The sequence below is a fragment of the Tauraco erythrolophus genome, chromosome 5, assembly GCF_009769465.1.
Source record: "Tauraco erythrolophus isolate bTauEry1 chromosome 5, bTauEry1.pri, whole genome shotgun sequence".
Taxonomy (NCBI): domain Eukaryota; kingdom Metazoa; phylum Chordata; class Aves; order Musophagiformes; family Musophagidae; genus Tauraco; species Tauraco erythrolophus.
The window spans coordinates 28492771-28518322 of record NC_141469.1 but is presented as its reverse complement, the minus strand read 5'-3'; the positions used below and the strand labels follow the sequence as shown (position 1 = coordinate 28518322).

General features: G+C 40.4%; 1 protein-coding gene across 2 annotated transcripts in view; it reads right to left on the bottom strand.

The window, feature by feature from the left end:
- Nucleotides 1-2900: 2900 nt before the first annotated feature.
- The window catches only part of UVSSA (UV stimulated scaffold protein A), a 59747-nt gene continuing 37095 nt past the window's right edge, over nucleotides 2901-25552 (bottom strand). Inside the window, exons 8-14 of one of the 2 annotated variants that reach the window (XM_086612177.1) lie at nucleotides 23983-24160; nucleotides 22566-22718; nucleotides 18207-18390; nucleotides 17228-17339; nucleotides 15640-15675; nucleotides 11848-12031; nucleotides 2901-6150 (exon numbers count right to left, since the gene is read on the bottom strand). In XM_086612177.1, the coding sequence (XP_086468303.1) occupies nucleotides 6057-6150; nucleotides 11848-12031; nucleotides 15640-15675; nucleotides 17228-17339; nucleotides 18207-18390; nucleotides 22566-22718; nucleotides 23983-24160 (941 nt within the window). In that variant the 3' untranslated portion in view covers nucleotides 2901-6056. The remainder of the gene's footprint in view (nucleotides 6151-11847; nucleotides 12032-15639; nucleotides 15676-17227; nucleotides 17340-18206; nucleotides 18391-22565; nucleotides 22719-23982; nucleotides 24161-25552) is intronic. The other variant, XM_086612176.1, reaches the window with a different exon arrangement.

The following is a 25552-nucleotide window of genomic DNA, read 5'->3' as shown; positions in this document are numbered from 1 at the left end:
GTTTCTTGTTTGGGTGTTGTGGGATGGTGCCCCTTGTCTGGAAGGCCATTGCCCCTTCTTGCTTTCACCTTCTGCTTCTGGCTCACCTCTCCCTGACATCTAGAGTCTCTGCCCTGTTCTTTCTTCCTCACCTTGCAATGGAGTTGACCTTATTCTGCACTCCCAGCACTGTGCAGTTTTCCTTGGGCACTGCTTGAGGCAGAGCTCTCTTTCATGTTTCCAGGTGGAAATTCAAGTGTTATTTTCACCCAGGAGCAGGATGTTGTTAATTGTTTTGGTTTTATTTAAATGCAGCTGACCCAGTGCATCTCAAACCAGACATATGGAGAAATTGCTCTCTAGTTATCAGAATAACATCCTTCTCTCAGGCTTTGGTGTCCAAGAAGTCCTAAGGGCTGATCTTTTAGCTGGTGACAATTGCTGTGAGGGAGCTCTTTTGTGAATCTACAAAACTCAGAGGTGTTTTTAACGGTAGGTGTCTAGGGAATGAGGATCCAGATCCAGCCCTCCCTTGCCCTAGTCTCTTTTTTTTTTTTTTACCTTCTGTCTAGTATCCTCCATGAAGCATTTTTAGCCCCACTATGGGTCAGTTCCAGTTCCTACAGGAGAATGGGTGATGGGAACTATCTCCTTCCAGCTCCCTTGTGTTTAAGTCACCTGTGGCTTGGGCTATCTCCAGAGACAGGACACGGGACTGTCACCTCTTGGGCTAAGAAGGGACCTGGAACTCCACCTTGCCTGAATGTGTGCTCCAGCATTATAGCTATTACGATTGTTGCTGCCTATTTAAAAACAGTGATTTTATTAATGGTTTGTGTTTGGTGGGTGTTAGGCAAGCTGTGAAAATCCGTGGTGGATCAAGCCTTCTCAAGTGCTCATACAGTTCTTCCCCTGGGTCTCATTAGGCTTAAGCAAGCCTGGTCTGTGTCAGAAGGTCAAGTGCAGCTCACAGCACCCACAGACCCTCAGGGGTATAGGAAACTTCAGCAGCTATTGGGCTGTGGTTTTGGACTTGGGCACCTAGATTTTCATGGGCCAGTTTGCACAGGCTCCCTTTCTAGGCCTATTTGCTACTATCCATGGTCAGACTCTCCTGTAAAGGCACGGAGTTTTCCTATGTGGTAGCATCATTTCAAAAGGCATTGTTTTAAACAACCTGTTTTCATCACCTAAGCACTGCTGTAACATCCAGATGTCCTCGCATTCTTTGATGCATAACCTACAGGTGCATTTACCATTAATGTGTTTAATAATTAATGTGTTAATTCTGGGGCCTCCAACATAAGAAGGACATGGAGCTACTGGAGTGAGTCCAGAGGAGGGCCACGAAGATGATCGGAGGGCTGGAGCGCCCTATGAAGACAGGCTGAGAGAGCTGGGGGCTGTTCAGCCTGGAGAAGGAAAGGCTCCGGGGAGACTTTCTAGCAGCCTTCCAGCACTTAAAGGGGGCCTACAGGAAAGCTGGAGAGGGACTTTTTACAAGGGCATGTAGTGACAGGACAAGGGGCAATGGCTTTAAACTGAAAGAGGGGACATTTAGATTAGATATAAGGAAGAAATTCTTCACTCTCAGGGTGGTGAGGCACTGGAACAAGTTGCCCAAGATGTTATGGATGCCCCATCCCTGGAAGTGTTCAACGCCAGGCTGGATGAGGCTTTGAGCAACCTGATGTAGAGCAAGATGTCCCTGCCCATGGCAGGGGAGTTGGAACTAGATGATCTTTGAGGTCCCTTCCAACCCGAACCATTCTATGATTCTATAATAGCACTGGATGAGCTACAAACACAGCTGCACGAACAAGCAGGTGTTTGCATGAGTGTTAGAGACCACCAGATGGCTGCCTCTGCTAAACCATTTTGATACTTGCTGAACTGAGCTTTTGCTGACCGGGTGCCTGAGATTGAATAGTTCTTCTTGTGTCTGGCTAGTAGCTTATAATTAAGGAACATCCTTATTGTCCTTTTCCACAGCCACTTTAAGTGGAATTATTTCTTGGTTTCTTCAAAAGAAAGATGTTTTTTTCCAATAATTTCCACTTTGAATTCACTGATGCCCTCCCCAACCTGTAAACTGTTTTACATGGCATGATGCACTGTCCATACAGAACCGTTTACAAACCCTGCGTCTTTCTTGGTTCCAAAAAGTCAAAAAACCCCAAATAAATCTTTTAAACATCACCTCTAAGACCTTTTAAGGGTTACAGTTTTCTAATAGAAATCTTCAGCCAGATCTGGATTGCTAAAGCCAAGCCCCAAGTAAGTTCAGAGAAAATGAAATCACAAGGTATCATGCAAAAGATGAGTATGAACCCATCATCCTGTCTCAGTAACTGCTGAGATGTGCTGAGGGCTGTTTTTATTCAGCAGTTCTGCTCACAAACTCCATAGCAAGCTCATTTTTGTCACCAAGTGCTTTGTATTAGAGGTCCAGACCCTTCATTCCAACCTTAAACAGCACTAAATTCATACACGCCGTAGTCTTTTTCTTCCAGGCTTTTACTTCCCAGATGCAACCGCGTGCTCAAGTAGGAATAACCATGGAGAAGTCTATGTTTTCAGGTCTTATTTTACCACTGAAACAGCACTAGCTATAAAAGGATGACTTGGATGCACCAGCACAGCTCGCTCTAGCTCAGACCTATCGTGGCCTTTAAGCAATACAGAATATTCAACCCGTATTGCAGCCGTTCACTCATCGCCACAGACTAAGGGCCAAATCATCCCAAGCGTGTAGGTACTGGGAAATCATGTGCAGTATCCCCAGTAACTGCAAGTATGTTACAGGAAAATTGCAAAGGCATCCGAGTGTGTTATAAAGACAAAAATACACAGCAGAGATTATCTGGATGAAACTTGTACTTTTTATTTATTTATTTTTTTTGTCCCCAGAAGCACTGAGGACAAGAATAGAAAAGTTCCAGTAGAAATGTCACGCAGTTAAGCAACCCAGATGTTCGAACAGCTGGTGAGCTCAGCAACCTGAAATGCGTAAGTTGCTGTAAGTAAAGTGACACACGGAGAGGTGTGATGTATCTAAAAAGCAGACTAATTTATTTTGAACTTAAAAAGATTTCTGTTTAATGAAGGTGTGCTGGATCTTTGGAGATAGACACCTTTTTAAAAATTTTCCTGCAGATAAACCCAGGAAAAGCAGAAAGCTCCCCAAATCCTCTGAATTAGGTCAGACCAAGTCTAATGAGAATGCTTAAGTGTTGAAATTCAAGATTTGTTGTGGTTGTGTGTATATATATGCTGAGTTGCCCTTGTCGAGAAATTATTTGATTAAATGAGGCAATAATTAACATGATAGCATGTTAATTATTGCACAGGTCTCTCAAACACCGGATGAGGGGAAGAGGCAGGCTGGCAAGAGGCCAGGCTAGCACAAAGGCAGTGTTACAGAAGATGTGTATTTAACACACGCTTTTCTGAAGTTAATGGTCTTTCTTGCATTAGGGCAGAAAGAGGAAGAAAAAAATTCATATCCAAATGGGTATATTCCCCACCTGACAAAGGAGGTTCTTGCAACAAAACCAGGAAAAAAAAGAAAAGAGCTTTAAAAAAAGTCATCACTAACCCGGCCCGAAGTCCACGCACCTGTGTCTGAATTAGTGAGCTCCAAGTCACTTGCTGGGAAACCTTAATTCTGCAAATTCTCTTTCTGTGTGAAAGAGGCACTCTAGAAAAAAATGTGTGTTTTTAATAAAGAAAGGGGGAGAGCAAACAGGTCATACGATAAGATTGGGTTTAACTGGTGGATCAGACATTCAAGTCCAGATAGGAAATTTCAGCTGATAATTCTAGAACTGATGTGACACTGGGTAGCATCATAATGGAGTATTTCTAAGCACGCTTTTTTCTCACAGATTCCTACCATTTCCTTTTCCAACCCTGGTCTTTGTTTTGGGTCTGTTTTTTTTTTTTTTTAATTATTATTATTTTGTTTTACTAAAGACCCAAAATGGAAACTCCATGGGGTAAAGTACACCCACTGTTTGCTGCAAAGTTTCTCGTGCTGACATCTCATGTCCACAGCAAAGAAGGGTTAAGTGCCACTGCACGATATAAATTCCTCCTTCTTTTTACAGGGAGGAGAGAAAACATGTCTTATAAAAGAACACCTTCAGTCTGTGCAGGCTGAAGAACCTCTGGAATAATGGCACAATGACCTTTGTGGCTCTTCTGAATGTTCATCTGCAAGATCCAATGGTTTCATTTAGATGGTTCTAGGATCCCAGCATCCAATGATACATGTCACATTCAAAGGGGCAGAGTGTTGTTGGTTTTGTTTGCTTTCTTTTTTGTGTGTCTTTGTCTTTGCTAAGAAATCAAATGAGTTTAGCAGTTGATTCAGCTGACCTGGTGATGAACTCAGCTTGTCCTTGTCTACGTTTTCACCTAAAGCCTTCACTGCCAAGTTAGCTAGACTGATAGCAGAAGTGGCTTTGCTTTCCAGTACAGTAGATATCTTCTGAAATTCTTGCTTTCAGTTGGCTGTTTATTATTTTATTTCTGGTGGTTTGGAAGTACATCCTCTGACTACCTGTGTTGGAGAGCAAAAAGTCTTCCAAACTACAGAGCTCTGTGAGATAAAACTATCAGGATTCAGTATTCATTGTTTCTACGCAGTTACTCATGCAAGTCAAAAGGTATTTGGCAGAGCTGTAAATTAGCTTTTGTCTGAGGTGGTCAGAAGCTACTCTGAGGAGTTTACACTTTCTCTTTCATTAATTCTTAAAGAGTCTCTTGATTCATGAGGAATCACCTCCAACTCACCCAGGTGAGCGACTAAGCCAGTGCTGTAGAGAATCCATTCTCATTTGTATTCTGTACTTTATTGAAGACTTCTGTGGTTCACTCTGATTTTTTCAAATGCTCTATCCTCCTCCATACTCTGGATTTCCTTCACTCAAAAAGCTGTATGAAACTTTGCAAGAGCACAACTGGCCGATGTTTGGTTCACTCTGCTTAAGAACATGATTATAGCCAGTAAAACAGGTTTGGGAGATCTGGTTAAGTACCCAGCCAGTAACAACCAGCCACACTTGATCCAGTTGCTTGACCTCCAGTATGTCTGCTAACTGTCTCCAGAGTCAGAAGAGTCTGGATGCTTGTGTTCATATATGGATCCTTAGATGGACTCTGAGGCTTGAGACCAATGAGATTTTAATTGAATTCAAGCTGTGCAGTTCACTAGTACAGTACACCACTTGAATGATTTTTAAAAATGTAAAATTTTCACTTTATACTGTGGTAAAAAAAGATGCCTTTTTTGATACCAATTAAACTGTAGCACATGCTGAGTGTCTCTACAACCTTTCAAAACATGCTTTCCAGAGGTAGTTCTGAAAGGCACTAGGAGACATTTTGAGTAGACGAGAAGCAGACCAGGCTGACTCTTATAATTTCAGCTTCTCCACTGGTGCCACAGCTTCTGTCTGACTCTTACCACTTCATAGCTCCTAGACCTGCTGAAATCAAACTTCATTCCATTCATTATCAGAAAACATAAACTGATTTGGATTTTTTTTTTCTTTAGTACCTACACAAGAGGTCTTCAGAGGTACTACAGGAGCCAGTGTGCTGCTTAATGTAGTACACTTTCTAGAATGGTAGGCTGAACAACTATTCTGTGCATTGCAATCTCTGGGAGATATCTTATTGTTTCTAAGGTATCTTTGTTCTGAAGGCATGAAAGCAGAGGCAAATTATGACACACATTGGCAAACAAGGTATAAGTTACATGAGTCCCTTAAGAAGGAAATAAAGAAACCCTGAACATTTTACTCAGTATGTACAAATCATAAATATGCTCTATTTCATGTACATTTCAAATAATTATCAAGTTCTTAAATGCATTTCATTCTATACCACCACATCTTTGTCAAAAATTCCTGTTCCTTATCAAATAAGTCAGAAGTCAAAAATAACTTTAAAAGTTACCCCAGTAAAAATGCACCCAGCACAGTAATTTAGTGTCAATACAAAGGTCTGTGATAAAGCTTTTCTGTAGTTGCACTCTTGTTAATCTTCTTTGCCCTTCATTTCATCACAATTTAATTCAGTGCGTAGTTAAACTGGTTGGCAAACTTCTCGTGCTTTCTTTGGTCCACTCGGTTCATCGCTTTCACCACCCGTTTCATAGCACCTCTGAAAAAGAAACAAAAAAAACCCCAAAACTCAGTTATGTTGGTTCCACACAATCTCAAACAATGTTTATAAAAGTTGCGAGGGGGAAATGAACTATGATTAATCACTACCAGGCTTCTGAACACTGCACTGATGAGGCTGAACAAATTTGTCTTGTTAACTAAATTAGCCGCAGCAATACAAATAGTTTAATTCAGCAATGGTTTTATTAACAGGAGTAAACAAATTAAAGTATTTCAGTTTAATGGCTGTGCATTCCACCCTCCTGGCATTATTTCTGATGGCCACACATAGCAAGTTTGATTTTTCAGAAGCACCTAAGTAAGTGCTCTCAGGGAAAAAAAATTACTAGAAGTATCTAACAGGATCTGAAAAAGCTAACACTCGGAAACCCTTATGAAATCCAACCTGCAGAATCTAGAATGCTTCTGATTCAAAGAAGGCTTTGCTGTTCAATTCATGCAACTATAACTCATTTAGCAAGTTTCCTTTCACAGGTTCCTAAAAACCCATTTTAACTGCTTGGGCAGAGTAAAATACTCTTTTACTCCCATCAGCAACACCCCCATTCCTGAGCAGCAACTATTTTATCCACAAGCACAACATTAGTTTAGGAAGACAGCAGAGACTGTCGGGTATCTCTATGCAGAGGGATAAATGAACATTGCAGAACAGCTAAGTGCTTAGAATTGAGCATAGTCATCACAATACGTCCAATATCTTATTCTTACATAAAGTGGAATGGGATCTCTGCTACCAGATGATGGGTAAGCGTTTGTGCCCTCTGCAGTGCCTGCTGTGCTTAAAGAAGGCTCTGGAGTGTTCCTCAGAAAAGAAATAAAGGAATGAACTTTGGAGCTCCTAAGCTTTCAGGTGCTCCTAAATCTGATGAGGATTTGCTTTTTATCTGCTGCCATTGTTTCCTTCACCTGTAGAGATAGTGCCCAGAGATTTCCCTTAATTTGAGAATAACTGCTATGCCTTTGAACTGGGTGGGTGAGGAGATCTGTGTTTTTCTCCCCTCCACAAATATCTGAGTGAAGATCACATAGCTGAGATTTTGAGGGTGGGGGAAATGATGCCTAGACAGCACAGAATCATGGAATGGTTCGGGTTGGAAGGCACCTCAGAGATCACCTAGTTCCAACCCCCCTGCCATGGGCAGGGAAACCCTCCACTACACCAGGTTGCTCAAAGCCTCATCCAACCTGGTCTTGAACACTTCCAGGGATGGGGCATCTACAACTTCTCTGGGCAACCTGTTCCAGTACCTCACCAGCCTCAGAGTGAAAAATTGCTTCCTTAGATCTAATCTAAATCTCCCCTCTTGCGGTTTAAAGTCATTGCCCCTTGTCCTGTCACTACATACGCTTGTAAGAAGTCCCTCTCCAGCTTTCCTGTAGGCCCCCTTTAAGTACTGGAAAGCTGCAATAAGATCACCCCAGAGCCTTCTCTTCTCCAGGCTGAACAGCCCTAACTCTCTTAGTCTGTCTTCATAGCAGAGGTGCTCCAGCCCTCGGGTCATCTTTGTGGCCCTCCTCTGGACCCGCTCCAGCAGCTCCATGTCCTTCTTGTGTTGGAGACTCCAGAGCTGAACGCAGTATTCCAGGTGGGGTCTCACGAGAGCTGAGTAGAGGGGCAGAATCACCTCCCTCGACCTGCTGCCCACGCTGCTTTGGATGCAGACCAGGATACAGTTGGCTTTCTGGGCTGCCAGTGCACATTGCCAGCTCATGTTGAGCTTCTCATCCATCAGCACTCCCAAGTCCTTTTCTTCAGGGCTGCTCTCAATCCATTCTCCGCCCAGCCTGTACTTGTGCTTGGGATTGCCTTGACCCACGTGCAGGACCTTGCACTTGGCCTTGGTGAACTTCATGAGGTTCAAACAGGCCTACCTCTCCAGCCTGTCAAGGTCCCTCTGGATGGCATCCATTCCCTCCAGAGTGTCCAGAACACCACACATCTTGGTGTCATCTGCAAACTTGCTGAGGCTGCACTCGATCTCACTGTCTATGTCTCCAACAAAGATGTTAAATAGCACTGGCCCCAGTACTGACCCCTGAGGAACACCACTCGTCACTGGCCTCCACTTGGACATTGAACCATTGACCACAACTCTTTGAGTGCGACCAACCAGCCAATTCTTTATCCACCAAGTGGTCCATCCATCAAATCCATGTCTCTCCAATTGAGAGACAAGGATGTCGTGTGGGACAGTATCAAATGCTTTGGATAAGTCCAGGTAGACGATGTCAGTTGCTCTTCCCCTATCCATCAATGCTGTAACCTCATCATAGAAGGCCACCAAATTAGTCAGGCAGGATTTGCCCTTAGTGAAGCCATGTTGGCTGTCACCAATCACCTCCTTATTTTCCATGTGTCTTAGCATAGTCACCAGGAGGATCTGCTCCATGATCTTGCTGGGCACGGAGGTAAGAGTGACTGGCCTGTAGTTCCCCGGGTCTTCTTTTTTCCCCTTTTTAAAGATGGGGGCTATGTTTCCCCTTTTCCAGTCAGTGGGAACTTCACCAGACTGCCACGGCTTCTCGAATATGATGGACAGTGGCTTAGCAACTTCATCTGCCAGTTCCCTCAGGACCCACGGATGCACCTCATCAGGTCCCATGGACTTGTCCACCTTCAGGTTCTTTAGATGGTCTCGAACCTGATCTTCTCCTACAGTGGGCGGTTCTTCATTCTCACAGTCCCTGCCTTTGCCTTCCGTGACTTGGGCTGTGCGGCTGGACCTCTTGCCAGTGAAGACTGAGGCAATGAACAGGAGCAGGAGATTCTCATAAAAGGCACAGAGAGAGCAGGTCTATATATCCTTTAACTGGGAAGGCAGAGGAAGAGATTCCTGATTCCAGAGGGGTAACAAAGCAGGAGAAAGGCAGCAGCAGAAATCAAGAGAACGCTCTGTTGCATATGTCTGCCCCACAGAAACTTACGGTAGGTGTTGTGCACAGCTGAGCCCATCATGCCTAGGGAATTTTGTTCTTCACTGGACTCTAGAGTCCCTTTTTTATTGGTTTCTTTGGGTGCCTCTAGCACAAAAGCTCAAGAGATATGAGTTGATATATGCAGGTGTGTTAAGGTATCACCTCACCTCTGTTCATGAAGAAGGAAGTTCTCTCCTAACCCGTCTCTGTAAAGGCCTAGATGCTCTGCCAACGTGGGAGGTATACCAGTCATTCAAACCCAGCTCTTGGCTATGTCCCATTTAAGAACATGGTACCGTTTGATGTCTCCTCTCATTTTGACACCAGAAATGCAGTGAGCAAGTTCTGTCACACAAAGTCTAGTGCTGTTAGTTTCTACACTGTCGCGGTCTGCCTTTCTCTATCACTTCTGAGGATGCTGCGGGCTGTGCAGTAAAATGAGGACAAGGCATCCACCTGGTAGCGTGCACCAGCCTTTTTGAGAATCAGGCCCTACACACCATTCCAGCTCTGCTCCTGTGGCTATCTGAGAGGCAAGTTGACTTCTTTTACACCTAACTGCTCTCTCCAATGGCTTCATTTTAAAAGCTGCTTTGCAATATCTGAAAACAGAGGATACTTCTTAATAACGCTTCTAAACAGTGAAATTAAAGATTTTCTCAGCAGCAACTGCAAAAAAAGCCTACATTCTGAAAAAAAAAACAAACACCTTGGAAGAGGTATATTTTTAAGAAAATTCTGCCAATAACGTTTCCAGAGTGAGGAAAATGTGGTCATGGTTTTGCACTTCAAATATTGCCTAACTGGTAGGAGAAAAATGAGCCTTTAGCAGTGTAGAGTGGCCTTGACGCTTTCATGTCATGTAGGTTTTACATTAGCACCACTGGATTGTGCGATACTGTAAATGAAATGAGATCCCACTTTGATGATCTGTGGGCAATTTCACTTAACTTTATTGGCAGACCAGAGCCTGGGTTTATCACCTATACATTTCAAGTAATTTGGGGTTGTTACAAGGAGCCAAGGTTATCACCTTGTTTAGTGCTGCAAAGCATGAAACCTATTAAAACATAACAGGTTTGATTCCCTATGCCTGGCACTAACACACACTCAAAATCATTAGCACAAACTATAGTAAACCAAAACCAGCTTTTAAAATTTATTTTGTTAAAGCCAATATGAAATTCTGATCATTAGAACTGTGTGTCTCTGACTTCTAAGTAAGCTCAGGTAACACGAGAATTTCACAGAAAATGTGCTATTTCTGTAATGTGGATTTGGCTTCATTATTATAACCGTTACATCAGAAAAGAGAAAATAGAATTTATACAAATGTTGTGCCTTGGATGCTGTTCAACTCATCTAGTATGTTTAGGGAAATAACCCAGATGATTTTGTAACAATAATTGTGCTTTTTTGATTTGTCAACTTTACACTTTTCACTTCTCTTTGCTTCGTTTTTGGCATGTGAAACTCTTTAAATAGCTGTTTCTACTTCCCATTTGATGAAGACCAGAGGATGCCTAGGCAACTTTACGTTGCAGCCACATCTAAGCAAGACCAGATACCAGAAACAGCATAACAGAGTGGACATACAGAGCTACTACATGTTTTAAAACCCATTCAGCTTGGTGGTTTGGTGGGCTCCAACTTCGAAATTAATTCATATGTCTGCATAAGTCATGGACACACCTTTGTTTGAAATGCCTAAATGCCAATGCCATCCAAACAGCTTCTTCTCAAGCTAAATGTAGACCAAGAGCTACTGTTTGCATGTATGCTGGGAGGAAAGGGAGATGTACAGAAACAGCACCATCGTGGGAAGAATACTGTGTCCACATGTCTCTGGTACAAGAGACATCTTGTACCATCATCTCCAAACTCTTACACTGAAGAGAGACCTGCAGCAGGTTCCAGTCCTTGATCCTTACAAAACACAACAGGGGTTAAGTGAAAAAGGACCATAAGACGAGGATCCAAATATTTTTCTTAACCAATCCAATGCATTCTCAGTAAAGGAGGAGAAAAATGCAATGGCAGTGTGTCACTGAATAATACACAGGAAGGGATCACTGTGTGTACATACTGGATTGGAAGGCACTGCACCGGGCCCAGCTACCCATTTAGTATACCCAAGAGTCAGAGAAGACACACAGGAAGCCCAGACAGCAGTCAGAAGTTTGGGATGGATTCTGAGCATACACCAGAGGCTTGAGGGCAACCTCCAAGACACTGCTACATGCCAAAAGCCAAGGGTTTTTGACAGATCCTTTTATTAACTGAAGTTCTGCTCAGGGCAGCCCATCTTAGGCTTTCAAAAGGAAAAACTTCATTTTTACTCCATTTACACCAGTACAGTGTGTCTGATGCTGTAAGTTGTGTCACTCTGAACACATCATCTTCTTTCCAGATCTAGTACCATTTGAACACATAAAGTAGCATTCATCTGATCAATAAATGATCATCCAGAGAAGCCACTACAGCAATTGAAGGAGTAAGAAAAAATTGAGAAGGATGAGAAAAAACCCAATCTTTCATAGGGAAATTTTGTAAATTAGCTGAAAATCATTTTCAAAGAAATAACCTTGCTCATCAGTACCCCCTACTCTTTACCCTCCAGAGATATGGAAGGCATTCTTTCTCTGCAGTTAGCAAAGAAAGTTGCTTAGTAAGTGCGTATTAATGCAGCAACAGAAAGTACCACTGAAACAAAGGGAAACAGCAATTTAACGGGCTTTAGAGAATGTAAGCATCTTACTTATTGAAGACTTTCTTCTCAAGCCGGGAACGAGAAGTGTTAGCCTGCTGCTTCAAGTCTGTCAGATTTGGATATTTTTTCTTCTTCCCTTTCTTTTTCCCTCCTTTTCCAGCATTTTTAGAGGAACCAAGATCCATTCCTGTAGCTGCTTCAACTTCTCTCATGAATTCCGGATCTCGCCACTCTGTTTAAAAGAAAAAGCATGCACTTGGAAACTCCAAACCCAGGTAGAATTTGCAGTCTCCTAAGGTAGAGGTTCCCATCACTGCTAGGCGAGGGCAGAGTCACTGTGCTGCAAGTTACGTACACAAAGGAAGGGGAGGGTAAAGCAGTTAGCCAAAACGACAGATCTTGATGAAAAAGCCCTGCCAGTCTGGGATTAGTATCTGTTATTAGCTGCTGTAGATAAAACTGCTGTGTAGGAAGACTTAAGTCAAGTTTCCGCAGTAGCACAGTAGCAAAATTCCAAGGAAACTATTCCATGTAGGAGAGATGACATAAACAGAGCGATTATTACCTAGAAATTGAACAAAATGTCAACAACATAGCTAAGGAACTTATCTCCAGAAATAACTTCTGAATAAGCTAAAGAATAAAACTGTAAAAAAAAAAAGGAATAGGTCAACTTTTGAGCAGAGCAGGGGGACAGCATTGTAACATTTCTGCATCAAAGAATCCTATTTGCTTCAAAACATGAACTGTTATCCGACACTAGAAGAGTGTTCTTGAATAAGACATGACCTTGTTGCCACAAGCCCAATTTTGCATCTGAAAAAGATACTACTTTTTAAGTATCCGACACTTCCTCAGTTTAATTATCTAAATTAAGTTTCTTCTCTTGACAATAGCACAAGAGTTAATTTACCTGACCAAAAACTTGTTTTATGATTTAGTCAAAACCTTAATGCTTCAGAATCCAATCATACATGGTAAACAGATTCTGACTGTAGGTGCCACCACGGGAAAAAGCATGAACTATTTTGATTGTAAACTCTTTGAGGAAGCACTGGTCTTTCGCCTTCGGTACAGAGTTCTGCATATCAGAACAAGGTAGCATAGTACAAAGTAGAAAGTAAAAACGTGGCTAGAGGACGGTTATCTTCAAGTGGGAATTTAGAAAAAAAATCGCATTGCATCATAAAGATTTTGAGCATATGGGTCGGAAAAAAATGTAGCAAGTACCGCTTCAAAGAGTAACGTGGTCCAGACTCAGCATAAATGTCAGAATTGTGTATTTTGACAACCAGTAATTGCCAGTCATTTGTCATATTGTTCCCATATGTCAGTCAGCCTTTCTTGCCTGCAGAAATTGTAACACCAAATGTCTACTACTCTTATTTAATATCTACGTAGATACAGAAAAATAAACAGTCCTAAACAACTACATGATTTCACTTACACACCAAGATGGTCACTGAGTGTGACAAATATTGGTAACAACATTTCAGGAAGGTCAAAGGCAATGTCCTCCCTTAAGAATACAGTGTTTAGGAATACTAGAGCAATTTGCCAAGGAAAGGTTACATCTCATGTACTACCGTATGTGAAAGCAAGGACTGATTAAAATCCAACACACCAAAAATCATGAGAAAAATGAAGCTGTGCAAGGACTGAGCAGGAGAAGTATATATAGAGAAAATAGAACACATATCCTTGATAGATCATAAGACCTCACAGACTTTTTTTTTTTTTTTTTTTTTTTGAAGTGAAGGAATACAGAACAGCACAATTCAGATACAGGAACGATTAATCCAAGATTAAGGAAAACTGTCTAAACAGTTTATCTCCCAGTAATAAGAAGGCGTCACAGTTTAGGAACTCAGTGAATGGAGCAATTGTTTAAACACAACGAAAAAACGCCGGCATCCAGTAGAGATGAAATGAGCGTTTGAGTAAAATGAAGGAGCAATTTAAAAGCCTTTGAGAAAAATCAATAGAATGCCAGGGAAGAGCAGCCTTTTTGAGCACTGATGGGCCCCTAAAGCTCTTCATACATTGTTACTGAGTTTAGCAGCAGGGAAAAGAAAATTACACAGTTTGCAAGGGTAGGCGGGAATCAATACTGTAGTTAGTAAAGAGATGCTATTTCACATCTGACTGGCCAGCGGCCTGCCTTCACCAGCCGGTCCTGATACCTGTTTGTTAACAAGTCACTAAGGGCTGAAAAACCAGATACTCTTCAGGGTTGACACAAAAAATAGACACTTAATTTGCTCCTGCGTGCGAACTATTGGAAAAGGATGAACACTGCAGATTAGCAGGTCAGTGTAATCCCACCCGATTCATTGTTTCAGGACCAAAGAGCCCAAAGCACCATTTTGTAGACATTAACTAGAGTTTAAAATTTTATACTAAGTTAAAAAATGCTCTGTAATAACAATGACAGTGTTGTCAAAACATAGTCATTATCACACAAACGGTTTTACTTTTACATAACTGTTTTCCCCCTTCAACCACACAAGGATGAAAAACCTACCATCCAATAGGAAAAAGATGCAAGAAGAATTTTGGTGCAATTTAACCACGCAATTGATTCTCAAATTTTAATGTTTGGCATTTTTCAAACCATCATCATTAGCAAATGATGCTGTCAATCATAAGACCAAAGCACTGTACAGAGTGAGTCCCTAACTTGTATATTTTCCATAGCAGCACGGCTCAGACTTGCTTCGAGTCCTTTGTAAAAAAAAAAAAAAAAGCCCTAATGCAAACCAACCAAACACACACACACCTCAACCACAAGCCTAAAATAAACAAACTAAAGACCATTTTAAAGGGTTGATGAAAACACTATAGAACAAATATAAAAATACTTAGGTACAGAAAAAAAGAAAGCAACAAAAAGCAGCGGATAAAAGTATTTAGTGACAGCTGGTATATATATGGCTTTAGAAACCTGTAAGGTTTTGTCCAATAAATTAAGTGCCATAGCTTGTTCAGTATCTCCCCAGACAGATGGGATGGACCTTTGTATGACATCTCAGCTTAACAACGGCACTCAATAATGCAACACAGCAATGTCAACACTGGTTTGGGACTAACATACACATCCGTGTGGGCCAGAGGTGAGAAGCCTCTAACAACACCACGCTGACACTGTAATAAAAATAAATATTATGTCTAGCCTCCAGCAATGGCAATTTCACAGGAAAAAAAAAAAAAATCAATATTTTTCAGTGCAAGTGATTTTTATACCAGAGTATTAGTCTCTAGTTTGAAACTAGTCCCTCAAGAACACCTAGTTTCTTTTGCTGGTTTTAATTTGTTGTAACTAAGTTGGGAACTTGCCTTTTTAGCGTAACATCCACACCCCTGGCCTGGCTTCGCTGTGACAGTCCAATCGTGCCCATGCTGTTGGCTGGATGTCAGTTTAGGGCACTTCACTCCACCTGGATAAGGATGGAAACTGCCTGCAAATGTAGCACTTGGACACCCGCAGGCACCAGAAGGTGCCTGGTAACTGCTGCATTCGCGTGGCGCTGGTCATGGCCAAGCACAGTCACTCAAAGATGGCCAAATCAGTATTAGAGGAAACTGGGTGGGTAAGTTGTGTGTTTAAATGCACATTCATTTGGCATAGACCTTTCTGGAGAACAGATCAACAACTGTTCTTTATGCTCTGAGAGGGTATGGAAGGTTCAGGCACATATAACTGTGAAACTGGTGAAATCCTGAGTCAGTCAGAGCTTAAGGGAGAACTAACTGCCCCTCTCCTTCTTAAATGGACTATACTAGAAGATATCAAAATGATAAAGCCTAAGAGTAAGTTAAATTAGAATGTGGAATACTCACCTAGAATAAATAGCTTAAACCAGAGAAAACTAAGACCTGCTGGAGGAAGGTAGATTAAATAAAAGCTTTGAAAACAAATCTGTCCTCTCCAATTACACTTTATGTCCTTGCTGGGTAGATCACTCTCTCCCATCTTCCTTTGCAGTCCATCAACCTCCAGTAGCTTCCTGGTTGCAGTGCCCCCAGTGCTCTATGAAAATCTATCTTCTGTCCATCACTATAAAGTTTAGTTGTACTATTACAAAAAAGTCTCTTATTCCCCTTGGAAGTTTTCCTGCCTGTGTATTCATTCCTTGCTGTCTTTCTCATCATCACCTGCATTCCTTACCTAGCAGTCTAGAGCTTTATCCTGGCTAAAAATGCCCAAAAAATCTTGGTGAAGGACGAGCCTTCCCTCCATAGCTTTCTACACCTGAAAGCAGCGGCCAGGATGCAAGGAGAAGGCCAATAGTTTTGTTGCCCATCCCCATTGTTCAAAAACAAAATCCAGAAGATTGCCCAATAAACTGTAAACAATGAAACAGCATGGGTCTGCTTGCTCTCTTCCTCAAGCCCATCACAAACATCATGCCTGTTAGAACATCCAGACTAGTTAAAATGCCAATAAAGTAAAGGCCAAGGTGAGGGCTTCTCTAGCTCAGAGTATTTTCTAGCAATGCTGCACAGATGCACAGCACAACAAGGCCAAGAATTCTCCTTCTAAAACACAAGTAGTAGATGAGTAGACATAGGAAACACAGAATATGATAGATGTGAATTGATACAGGAAAGACAAGTTTCCATACTGTGATTAAAAAACCCACTTTGCCAATATTTGTTTTAACACAGTGACCCTAATAATGTTATCGTTACATTATGTAAACCACAACTGTTAGGGACCAGCAAGATTAGAATACTTATTTTCAGAAGCATGGGAACAGTAACTGCCAAGCATTTCCCAGGAAATAAGTTTAATTGTCCTTAATAAACATGTTCCTTAAGATAAAGGCTATAATTCGTCTGTCTGAGAAGTGTTAGGAACATTATGATAACTACTGGAAATAAAGAACAAATGCAATGTTAACTTTCTTCTGTGTACACCTGCATCCATATTTATCATGTAAGCAAGAATCACTGCAAATGATCTGCAAATTAAAATCAACAGGAATTGAAATGAGAGAATGGAGTTAGGAGCAAACCGGAAACACGATCCAGCTCTGTGGATCTCAATCTGTGCCTTTAGCAACAGAAGAATGGGCTCTCTTCTTCCTTACAGCCCGCCTCATTCGTTGTCCAACTGTACACCGAGATTGCTGTCCAACTTGTATCCACACTGTACCTACATATAGATGCAATATATACAAGATACAGATACAATGTAAACACAATACATACCATTATTATATGGATAGCAAATATATTGTAGATATTGTAAATATTGGATACAATATATATACAAACAAATATTGGATACAATATATATACAAACACATACACAATAAAGATATTACGCTTACATTTAAAGCTTGTCTCCCACCTCTGTCTAATATTTATAGTTTTGGTTTTGTGGTTGTTTTTTTTTTTTTTAAGATGCCATGTAGACACAAACCTGGCTGAGCTGCTTGCTTATCAAACCGCATCTTTTCTTCTCTGGCTCTGTCCTCTGCATTAACGGGAATCCCAGTTTCATCCCGAGGAATTATCTTTCCGTGGAAAGGGCACTTCAGAAAGAAAGGAAAAAAAAACCTTCAAAACTTCTGAATGAAAAGAAAACGCTTATTTGTTATTCAACATAACTTAAAGCCAGACACTGGAATCAAGTGACAAAACTCTACACTTTGATCCCCAGCCCCTCTCAGAAAGCATCAGGATCCCACAGACATCATGTGTGTAATTTAGCCAGAATCTAAAAGAAATGAGCTCTTTGTGATATGAATATCTAATTTCAAGAAGCCAGGTAGTACATCCTGTCAGGTCTGGAACCAGGGCACCAATGCTGCACTGTATTTTGTTGTTTGTGTTATATCCCTACCCCGTAACGATCCCATTTGAAGTATTTCATTGCATTCAGATCCTCCAATCTCAGGTAACACAGGAAGAACAGGGACATTAGAACAAAGTATTTAAGTAAAGTATTTCTGCTCAATAGGGCTCATCATTCGAGGTTGTGTAGGATTTAGCTTTCGTAAAACCTAATTTGTAAATAAAATTTGTCTCTGTGCCCCTCAAGCATTGTCATTTCTAAAAACAGTTAATATTAAATACGCCTCTAAATGATGAAAACTTCAGCAAACAACTAAATGTCTCTGCTTCACTGTCAGGTACTCAGACACCATAGTAATAAATATAATATAAATACCTATGACGAATGCAAAAAATATTTGAGAGTTCTTTAAATGTTTACAGCTTTCTTACAGAAAGGATGCTTCCTGTATGAAGCACATATCAACAGCAAACTTCTCCAGATACAATTTTCTTTCACTCCCTCGAGCTATATTTAAAACGCGAAATAAACTTTTACGGACATGTTTTCACGACATCTTCTCCACGTAGCACAAATGCTGCAAACTAAGTTACTTGGTACCCACCTTAATCCGATCTTGTCTTTCACACAGGCTTCCATCGGGCATTGGTGCTCGACATTTATGTTTCACTGGTTCAAACTTGCCAGCAAATGTTATATACCTAGTTTTTAACATTTCAGTTATTTCTTTATTTTCCACCTCTTCCTCTACTTCACTGGGTGCCCAAAATCGATGCTCAGAAGTAAATCTGGGAAAACGATGAATGAAAATCATTGAGACAAAGTTGTAAGAAAGCACATAAAGACGCCAGTATTATCCTGTGGTAAACTTACATGTAAAAGGAAGGGAAGCTTTACAAGTGAATCAGAAAAACCTAAGAATCTACCGTTCTTTCTTATGACTCTGTATTATGAAGGTCTTTTTAAAACATCACCAAAGCCTGCCTAGGATTGATTTCTTGTTTAACCCGCCAACCTACTACAAGCCTTAGCTCTAGTGTGATCTGACATTCAGAGTCAGTTATCCCATACCCCGTTTCAGCAAATAACTTTGTAATTCTGTAGTTAACGTCCTTCATAACAAAATACTTCTGCGATTAAACAGTTTGACCTTAACTTGTCTGACCTTATTCCTGGTAGCTGTACTCCTGTAGCAGCAGAGAAGCAGACACTGAAATCAGAATATGTTGCTATATACTTGGACCAAGGAAGAGAGCAATTAGCTGAGCCTTACAGAGATTCTTTCTTCCAGGTTCTCCTAGACAGTGTCCATAAGTCTGAGAAACTTATGGGTGTTCCTCTAGAAAATGAAGCTAATCCATTGAAAATCTATTTTAAAGTTAGAGATTTTACTTATATTTGCAGACACATATAGGCAAATACACTCTCTGTTAATCTGGTGTAAAGAAGATTCGTATCATGCCAGTGGATGTGGGGAGTGGGAGAGAAGGGGAGCAATGACCCTTGAGTGATGTAGTATTTTCAAATTTTCTCAACAGTATCCATATAATTTCATTTTAGCCACCCCAGGCTGCCAACAGTCTATAATGAGAAACAGGCCACCCCAGAGAGTAATGACCTGACTCGTTTTAGATGCTAATTTTAGGGTGCAATGAATGTCCCTCTGATGGTAAATGTTTCTTTCTCCTAATTATGAAAAGAAATCAGGGTGACCAGTTTAAGCTCAGATATCTAATTCGAGACATCTGAAGTTAAACAACAATCCTATCGCAAATTTAGGGAAATATGAAGTTAAAAGGAAAAAACTACTGCTAAACTAAGCAAAAAAAAAGAAATGCCAGTCTGCAGGTATGCTGTTTATTACAAGCAAAATGGAGATATCTAGATGACAGATGTCTTGATAAGGACTTAGAATTCACAAAGGACACCAACAATCCCTTTCTTCCACACGATCAGTTCCAGACTGATTTGAGAGGATTTTCTCTATCCGTATTCAATTCCTCTCACTCATTAACATCCTTGGGTGTCATTCCTACTTCTGAAAGTTTGCCTTCTGTAGGCTGCAGAGCCGTATATACGTGAACGCTGGCTTCACTAATCGCAACAATCTCAATTCAGCAAAGCACATAAGCCAATACTTAAGAGAACTACTTCAGTGGGCCTGAAGAATTTTGACATATTTTATCTAAGAAAGTTTTTAGCAGATGACAAGGAAAAAAAACCAAAAAGTGCAGGAAATTATCTGACCAGCAACCTACAATACCTATAGCTGCTGGGTTTACTGCAATAGTTGACCATTTAAAACTGTGTAAAGAGATTAGAACTAGGTTAAAAAAGGGATTAAGCATTTTGAAGCCTTTCTATGATTCTTCAAATCATCAGAAAAACATTCAACAAGTAAAATCCTAGTTAAATTCATGCTATTCAATAATTTCTTCATCAAATATACCTCGTTAGTGCCAGAATTCTAACATGCCATAAAGTACAAATAACTTTCTTCTGGTGAATTAGGGGATAAAGGCAAAAGAGTTATAGTGGAGGGTAGTTCAACATTAAACGTAGTAATATGTTTCCACAATTTTTAGTTTAAAAAAAAAAGTTTTCAATCATACAATTCAGCAAACTATAGCCTACACAAAAAAGCTCTAAGAATCTTATCATAGATATGTCAATATGACTTTAGCCAAAGGTTTGAATGGTACAGTATTTTAGCTGCAGAAATTATGTGGCAGGATTGTACAACAGATAGTAAATAAAAGAATGAAATAAATTTCTTATCTGCTTAGTTTTAATACAATCCTGAAAACAAGACTGACCGCCAGCTCTGTGTTACTAACCTTACAGACACAGGGAGGAGAAAGCATTCCTAAAGAGACACCATGCAGGATTTCTATGTGGAAAGTAGTCTTACAGAATCTTTCAGTAAAATTCTCATGTCCTTTGGTGGTCTGAACTCCCCTCCCCCTCTAAATTATCAAATTACAGTTACATGACAATGAAGAAGCATTTGACAATTGTGCATACCAACCTTTCCCATTAGGGAAAAGGTCTATTTAATATTTTGACTTCCCCCCCAAAAAACATGCATCGAACAAATCTCAAGGAAACTAAAATTATGTTTTACTCTACGTATCGATTGGTATTTCAGAACTAGACTTAAAACGGCCTGATTCCTGATTAATAAATATTATTGTTTACTACAAGCATATAAATTATTTTCTCCCAGAGTGACTTACAAGCAGGTGAAAAAAGAACAAAACAGTGCTCAATCTTAAAGTTTTCTCATTTCCTGCTGTTGTAATTTAAGCAACACTTTAAAAAGGCAGAACATTAGATCTTTGAATAAATGATGCGTGTGACAAGTAAAACCTTGTAAACAAATTTGTAAACCTTGTAAAAACAAGTAATTAAGTAAGTGCAGTGTTAAATAGGTGAAGAGGAAAGACTTTTCACTTCAGATTTTAGGAATTCAAATTCCATACATATTCCAAATGTGCTGCCTATTTTTTTGGGTTTGCTTTTTTTCCCTAGACATCTTATACAGACAGTATGTGTGCACATAGAAAAGTTAAAAGACTACCTTAATTTTTCAAGAAATGTATTTTATACCCAAGGGTCAATGGTATTGTGTGTGCTGAGTTACTTAAATTATCTTTAGTTAGATTGGCATATCTGTAGTTATAGACTATAAGGTTCAGAAGTGTGCCCTCTATTTTATTGGAAAGCATAAAAATAAAACAGTACAGCACAAGGCAGACAGGCAGTGAAATATGCTTCTGATTTCACTTATGACTTGAATAACTCATTTGCAATGTAAAATAAAGCCTTACTACCTTTTTGGCATTATCACAGACAAATGCTTCTTAGAGCCCTGCTGAAAATCTTAACCATTTTATAGGCTTTGAAAAGCTTACACCACACGAGACAGAACCCAACGCTTAGAGTGACTGTGTTCAAGCACTATTATGTATCAAATTTCAGTGCCTTCCAATAATTTAAAACATATTCAGCACTTTGTACAGTCAGGTACAGGGGCAACGCTTTCCTTTTGCTTTTTTTCTGCAAACACCATCTTCACACTGTGATCATGGGTTGCTTTTTTTTGGTTTGTTTTGATAAGAAAACAAAGTTGAAGTAATACTACTGGGAACATGAGAGTTTGATTTGCAACCCAGCCAGTCAATGGTTTGTGCCTTTTCTAAAACAGGTATGGTACACACTGATACTAAAATTCTGGTGGACTTAAATGAAATTTATACATAGAGACTTTGCATCCAAACTTTCATGTAAAAATACCAGTGCTGAAAAGGGGTTTTAAAACCTGACTGCCAGAAACGAGTTCTGATGTATACCTACAATCTATTCTCCCCAGCATTGCTAAAGCTTTCTCCAAGCCAGCAATGCTTCACGTCCAAGAAACACAAAACCTTTCCACACAAGAATGGAAAGTGAGAGATCCGAATTCAAATCCTGTAACTGCCACCTATTTCTTTTGTGCCTGAACAAGCCTATCAATTTCCTCAGTTACCATTCTGTAGAGTCAGGAAAAATACCCCGGACACCCTCCCAAATCTTTCTCCTACTTTGTCTGCTATTTATTTAGACTGTGAAGTCCCCAGCAGAGGGACCGTCTATCAAGCACTTGCATAGCACTTTGCATAATGAGGTACCAATTTAAACTGGGGTAAGTGCTGCCATGCTGTAAATAATACAGCATTGAAAACATGAAAAAGAGCAGAAAAAAAAAGTGCTTTGAAGCATCAAAGGATATTTAATTAGTATCACATCTTCTCTAAACAAATAACATTTTAAGGTAGAATTTCTGACTTTATGAGTCCCACAACAGAAGGGAAAGAAGAAAAGTAATTATCAAAAGAAATAGCAGTCATCCCACTGCATGACCTCTGAGTACAAGTAAATCTATATATTTGTTTAATTTGTCTTAAAAGAAAAAGAGCATTACTTGAGAATCTTCCCAGCACTTGGCTGATCCTGGCCCCAGTAGTGAAGATCTAATCCAAAAGGCATGAGGGGAGCTTTAGCTCTTTCTTCTTCTAGTTTTCTTCTCTTACTGTCAGGCTCTTCCAAGGCTGCTGGCTCAGTACTTGCAGAGTCACTGGAGAAAATTGATGAAAAGTCAATACAAAACAGCAATGATCACAACAACTTCTCTTTTTTCATTAGGTTTTCACATCAACACTAACATTATCTTAGATCTAAGACTACAACTACTTTTATAGGGTTGTCCTGTAAGGACAGATACAGAGGATACAGATCACAACACCACAGACTCTTAGTACAGCACGCTCCACTATGAACCTTAAACTGCACATTCAGCTAAAGCTAGATAAAATGTTATTATACCATGGGTGTAGAAGCCTAGAGATCTAACGAGGGCAGCAGTGGATCATACATACTGTACTGGAACAAGAGCTACTGATGTGGTAAACCTTTTTTAGGAAGATGATGCTTCGGTAAACTCATGCCCATGTTGGCATAGCAGTCACAGACAGTATAATCTTTGCTTTTGTTGACAAAATTCCATCTTGCAGACTTATAATACTCATTGTGCAACACCGCTACAGAATTCATTAGTTCTCACAAACCACAGTACTACTACGGAGACCCTGGATGTCAATGATAGAGCTGCAAATGGTCTTAGTCACCTTGCTGAAACATTAACTTTTTAAAGATTAAAAATAAAAATATCCAACTGAATACTCCAAACTTTAGAGTTCTAATGAAGCAAACTCCTTTCTCTTTCTGAGACTACGTCCGGCTTACTAGGTTTTGAGGGCTTTCCTGGCCAATGCAGAAGTGTCTTTTCAGGAACATGCCACTAAGTAGATTGCTCCAGTCTTATCCACAAATCAGAGATAATGCTAGACAAGGCTGGAGTTTCACCAAGCTTCGAATAGGATTGACAACAAATGCGTCTTTGGACCCAATAAAACACCCCTCCAGCCTGCACAGATAGCATAAGTCACTAGGAACCAAGAAATGGTTGAAACTGCTTTCTAGTTTAGTATTAGGATACGTCCTGTTTAGTTGCAAACCAAAAATTATCCCAATAAATGGGCATGGATTTTTTTGTTAGGAAAGAAGGGAATACTTTACATTTTCATAGAGGCCATTTACACCAAATAAAACCTAAATCAAGTGAGTAGTAAAAGGTTCCTTAAGATCCTGGCGCAATCACTGACAAAATCCCAAATATGAAGCAGTGAATGTACATCTCAGTAAAAGAATTGTAACTTCAAAGTGAAACCAAGACAGCCTTAACAGTTTGGCTAGTTCCTGAGCACTTTCATGTGTGCTTTCATAACCAATAAACACAAGCAAGAGCAAGAGGTTGCTACAAGAACTAAAGCAAAGATCACCTGGCATGTGGAGGTGGTAACTTTGGTAGTTTGTCTCTAATAAGCTTCAGTGTGGCAGCTGCACAGGTTGGGTCAAGTTCGTCTTCATTCTCTTTCAGCCGGGTGTGGGAGCTCAGCAGAGCTGGTCCTATTGATGTCTTCCTCACTGGTGCTTTTGGAGGTGACCGGGGCTCCAGCCCTGCAAAAAAACTCGACGTTCAGGAAAGATTCATTTCTCTCACCCTCAACACTTCACAGTGGAGCCAAACAGCTCAGGATGCTGATTACAGGTCTTATTGCTTTCAGTTTGCACTAGATGTCAAACCCACTCACAGACAAGAGTGGTATTTCTGCATGTTACACTTTTTCTTATTTTGAGACAGAAACATACTAAATAACTACCCACAGCAAATCGACTTTTAAATTTGTATGACATGGTGTGACAATAAAGAATGATGTTCCTTCACCTTGGAAAGAAGGATTTCGACAATGTATGTCTGGCTAAACTGCAATATGCTTTTTGTACATGAATTTCTACTGTCACATCCGCTTGCTGGTACGTCATTTCTGTATTCAAGGTAAAATAGAAGAAAGGAAGTACTGGCACTACTGGTTTTTAACACCTACAGTCCCAAAATAAATCCAAGATCAGTAGAAAGCAAAAGGAAAGGCATACATCCATATTCTTCTGTGTGCTAAGATTAATTCTTTGTGGCACCTCAGCAAAAAGTCCCACTAAAACTCTTACAGCCTGGCAAAGAGAAACCACTTCTGGGCGGGGGATTCACTGCAACACGACTGACAAGAACGGGAACCATCGTCACCTGGCAGGGCTGGCAAGGAGGCACACCCAGTGAAAAAACAAAGTGTGTGTGAGGCACATCCCTGTTCTTTGATGATTCTCAGCTACCATATTGACCCTTCAGAGCTGAGAACATAAAATAAAACAGCTCTTTTTTTTCCTTCCGGATTTGTTAAGAGGCAGCATCACTGACAATAGTCGAGTTTTGATTCCTAAATATATCTGCAAACAGAATTATCTAGAGAACATTCTTCTTTCACAGATACTAAACCACACGATTTGCCAAGATAAAAATCTAAGTGCTGGCAGAAGCAATGAATATACCCACAGAGCACGCTCAAAAGATAGTAAATGCCAGAGCTACACCTGAGGAACAAGCCTACTGCAAGGCAGTACCAGGCACTGATGTTCAGCACCAGCAGCTCAGTGGTGGGGCAACTTAATTACTTTATGCAGCTAGATTAGACAGTCAGCACGGACTGTAATGATGCAATTAGACAGGCTGAGCAGACAGAGAGCACACGCCTCTGCCCGCTGAGTTAGAGAAGCAACTCTATTAGCTGGCAGTAGTAACAAGAACTTTTCAGCCAACACCAGCTAAAAATGGAAAGATGTGATCCCTCGCACTAAAGTAACAGACTACATTGTCCCCATCAGAAAGCCTTTTTATAAAAGAAGTGACTGAAATGCAAGGCTTCACCCCTGAAAAAAGCTAAAAGGAAAAGGAAAGAGGACGAGAGAGCACTAGCCATCAGCAGTTAATAAGCATTCATAGAGACTTCTCTGTCT